Below are 1,999 nucleotides of genomic sequence, written 5' to 3'. Positions count from 1 at the left end.
CCGGAGCGGGGCCCGGAGCAGGCAGCAGGCTTGGGAAGTGAGCGGCAGCCGGACCATAAAGGGGCTGTGGATTTGCCTCGCAAAGCACCACAGCACGATAAACGAGACCTGTGCCGGCCTGTCTGGCTGTGGAGCCGTGGGGATTGCGTTCAGCTTTTGCCTGGGCAGGGCAGGGGTGGTCGGAAGGGCTGGCTTTGCTCTCACGCCCAGACCCATCTCGCTGTCCCCTTGCCAGGACTGGGAGGCGGCGGGTGGCGTGGCACGGCGTGATCTTGGCCTCTGCCTTCTGACCGTCTCGCCCCATTTCTAGGTGAACAGCACAAAAGTTTGTACTGATCCCCTCGACGATCTGTCGCAGCTCCGGGACTGCAGCGTCTTCATCAGGATCATCAACAAAATGTGAGTAGGGGGAGCCGGGGTGCGCTCTCCAAACCGCCCGGCTGGCTGGAAGGCGGCAGCGAGCACGTGCTGGGGCTGCCTCCTCCTCAGCCCCCAGGAGCCTCCTCCGGCTGCGAGCGTGGTCCCTCTCTGGGCAGGGTGGGAGCAGGAGTCCTGGGATATTCCTCCTCTGGGAGAGCTGGTACTGGATCTCACCTCCTCTGTGCGAGGCTCTGGCAAAGCCCAGCACCTGCGTAAGCAGCGCGTGTCGCTGGGCGCACTTGGAAGCCTGCTGTGATGAAACACGGGGCTCGTGCCTTCGCCTTGTGGCTCCTTCACACATAAACCCACCGTGCGTGGGACCGTGAGCCTCTTGGGCTGCCCTGCGTGGAAGCCCCCATCCGCAGACGACGTACCGCGGCTCTGCCGGCAGCTCGGGCTCGAGGCAACCCTGCTCGAGGTAGCTGGGAGAAGGTCTGCTCCCCTGCCTGCCCCCCAGCCCTGCAGGCAGGGGCTGCCCATCGCGTGGCCGGGGTCTGCCTGCGGAACCTGGGCAGAGCTGCTGGGCCCCGTGGAGCCGCCCAGGTGGGATTTTGGCCGGAGTTTCTGTCATTTGAGGCTTGCTATTGCAGCTGGCTCTGACGTCTGGGCTCGCTCCTGGCAGTGAAGCAGAGCTGAGCGCTGATGCCAGTGGCATGGGGGCTCCTGGAGCTGCATGGGAGATGCTTTATTTCCACAAACGCTGCTCGGGTGAGGAAGCATCCCAGCAAGTTTTCCTGAGCTGCAGCCTCCGGATCCTGAGAAAGCCCTGGGTCTGTAAAACAGCTTAAAGAATGACAGCTCCCACCCCACGAAGTGCTCCTCTTCTCTGGGGATGTCAGGCTGCTTCCGAGTATGATATGGGCAGGACCGAGCTTGTCTGCTCTGTCCCGGGACTCGAGGTGGCCGGGCAGGGCTGGGAGGAATGCCTCTGCCAGGAGCCGCATTCGTTGCCTGTGAGCAAGGGCAATTAAAACCTGCGAGCCCTAATGGGCGTTGGAGCTAGGACCAAGCACGGTCCTCTCTGGCCACACGTTGTTAACAAGCTGGTGAGGCAAATTGGGAGGGCGTGAGGCTGCCGCTCGGTGCCGAGCGCGGCATTGCTTTCAAACCCTTCCGGCGGGAGGCTCTGTGGGAGCTTGTCTGCTATAATTACCTCCCGCGCGGCGTAACGAGAGCCTGCTCGGAGCAGGGATCTGCCTGCCGTGGGTGGGAAGGAAGGAGCTGCCTGCGCCAGGGATATATTTAGTCAGACCTGGTTAATCTCCCGGGTCTGTGCTCCGGCTCAGATTAGCCGGGATCGCCAGCGGCACGTGCTCACTAAACAGGCCTGGCCGGAGCCTGATAAGTGGGGTGGCAGCGGGGTGGACGCTGCGGCAGCCGGCTGAGCTGCGGGGGAGCTCCCTGCGGTACCGGGGGACGGGCTGGGAAATCCGTGAGGATAAGAAAATCCTCGTGCCAGCCCCTTCCTTCCCCGGGCAAAGTCCCTGCTTTCCATGCCTTGGAAGTAACCGAAGGCACCAAAACAGCACCGGTGAAGCGCAGCTGGCACGGTTTTAGGCACACGGTCTCTGAATGGTGG

At 63.0% G+C, this 1,999-nt stretch overlaps 1 protein-coding gene across 1 annotated transcript in view; it reads left to right on the top strand.

Moving 5' to 3' along the window:
• Positions 1–310: 310 nt before the first annotated feature.
• The window catches only part of LOC104133708 (nuclear mitotic apparatus protein 1-like), a gene marked incomplete at its 5' end in the record, with an annotated part of 17,129 nt that continues 15,440 nt past the window's right edge, over positions 311–1,999 (top strand). The window contains 2 exon segments of the mRNA XM_035902571.1: positions 311–399; positions 537–633. Coding sequence (XP_035758464.1) covers positions 311–399; positions 537–633 — 186 coding nt within the window.

Source organism: Egretta garzetta, unplaced genomic scaffold, assembly GCF_000687185.1.
Source record: "Egretta garzetta isolate BGI_Z169 unplaced genomic scaffold, ASM68718v1 scaffold1319, whole genome shotgun sequence".
Lineage (NCBI taxonomy): Eukaryota > Metazoa > Chordata > Aves > Pelecaniformes > Ardeidae > Egretta > Egretta garzetta.
This window is presented reverse-complemented; position numbering and strand designations above follow the sequence as displayed.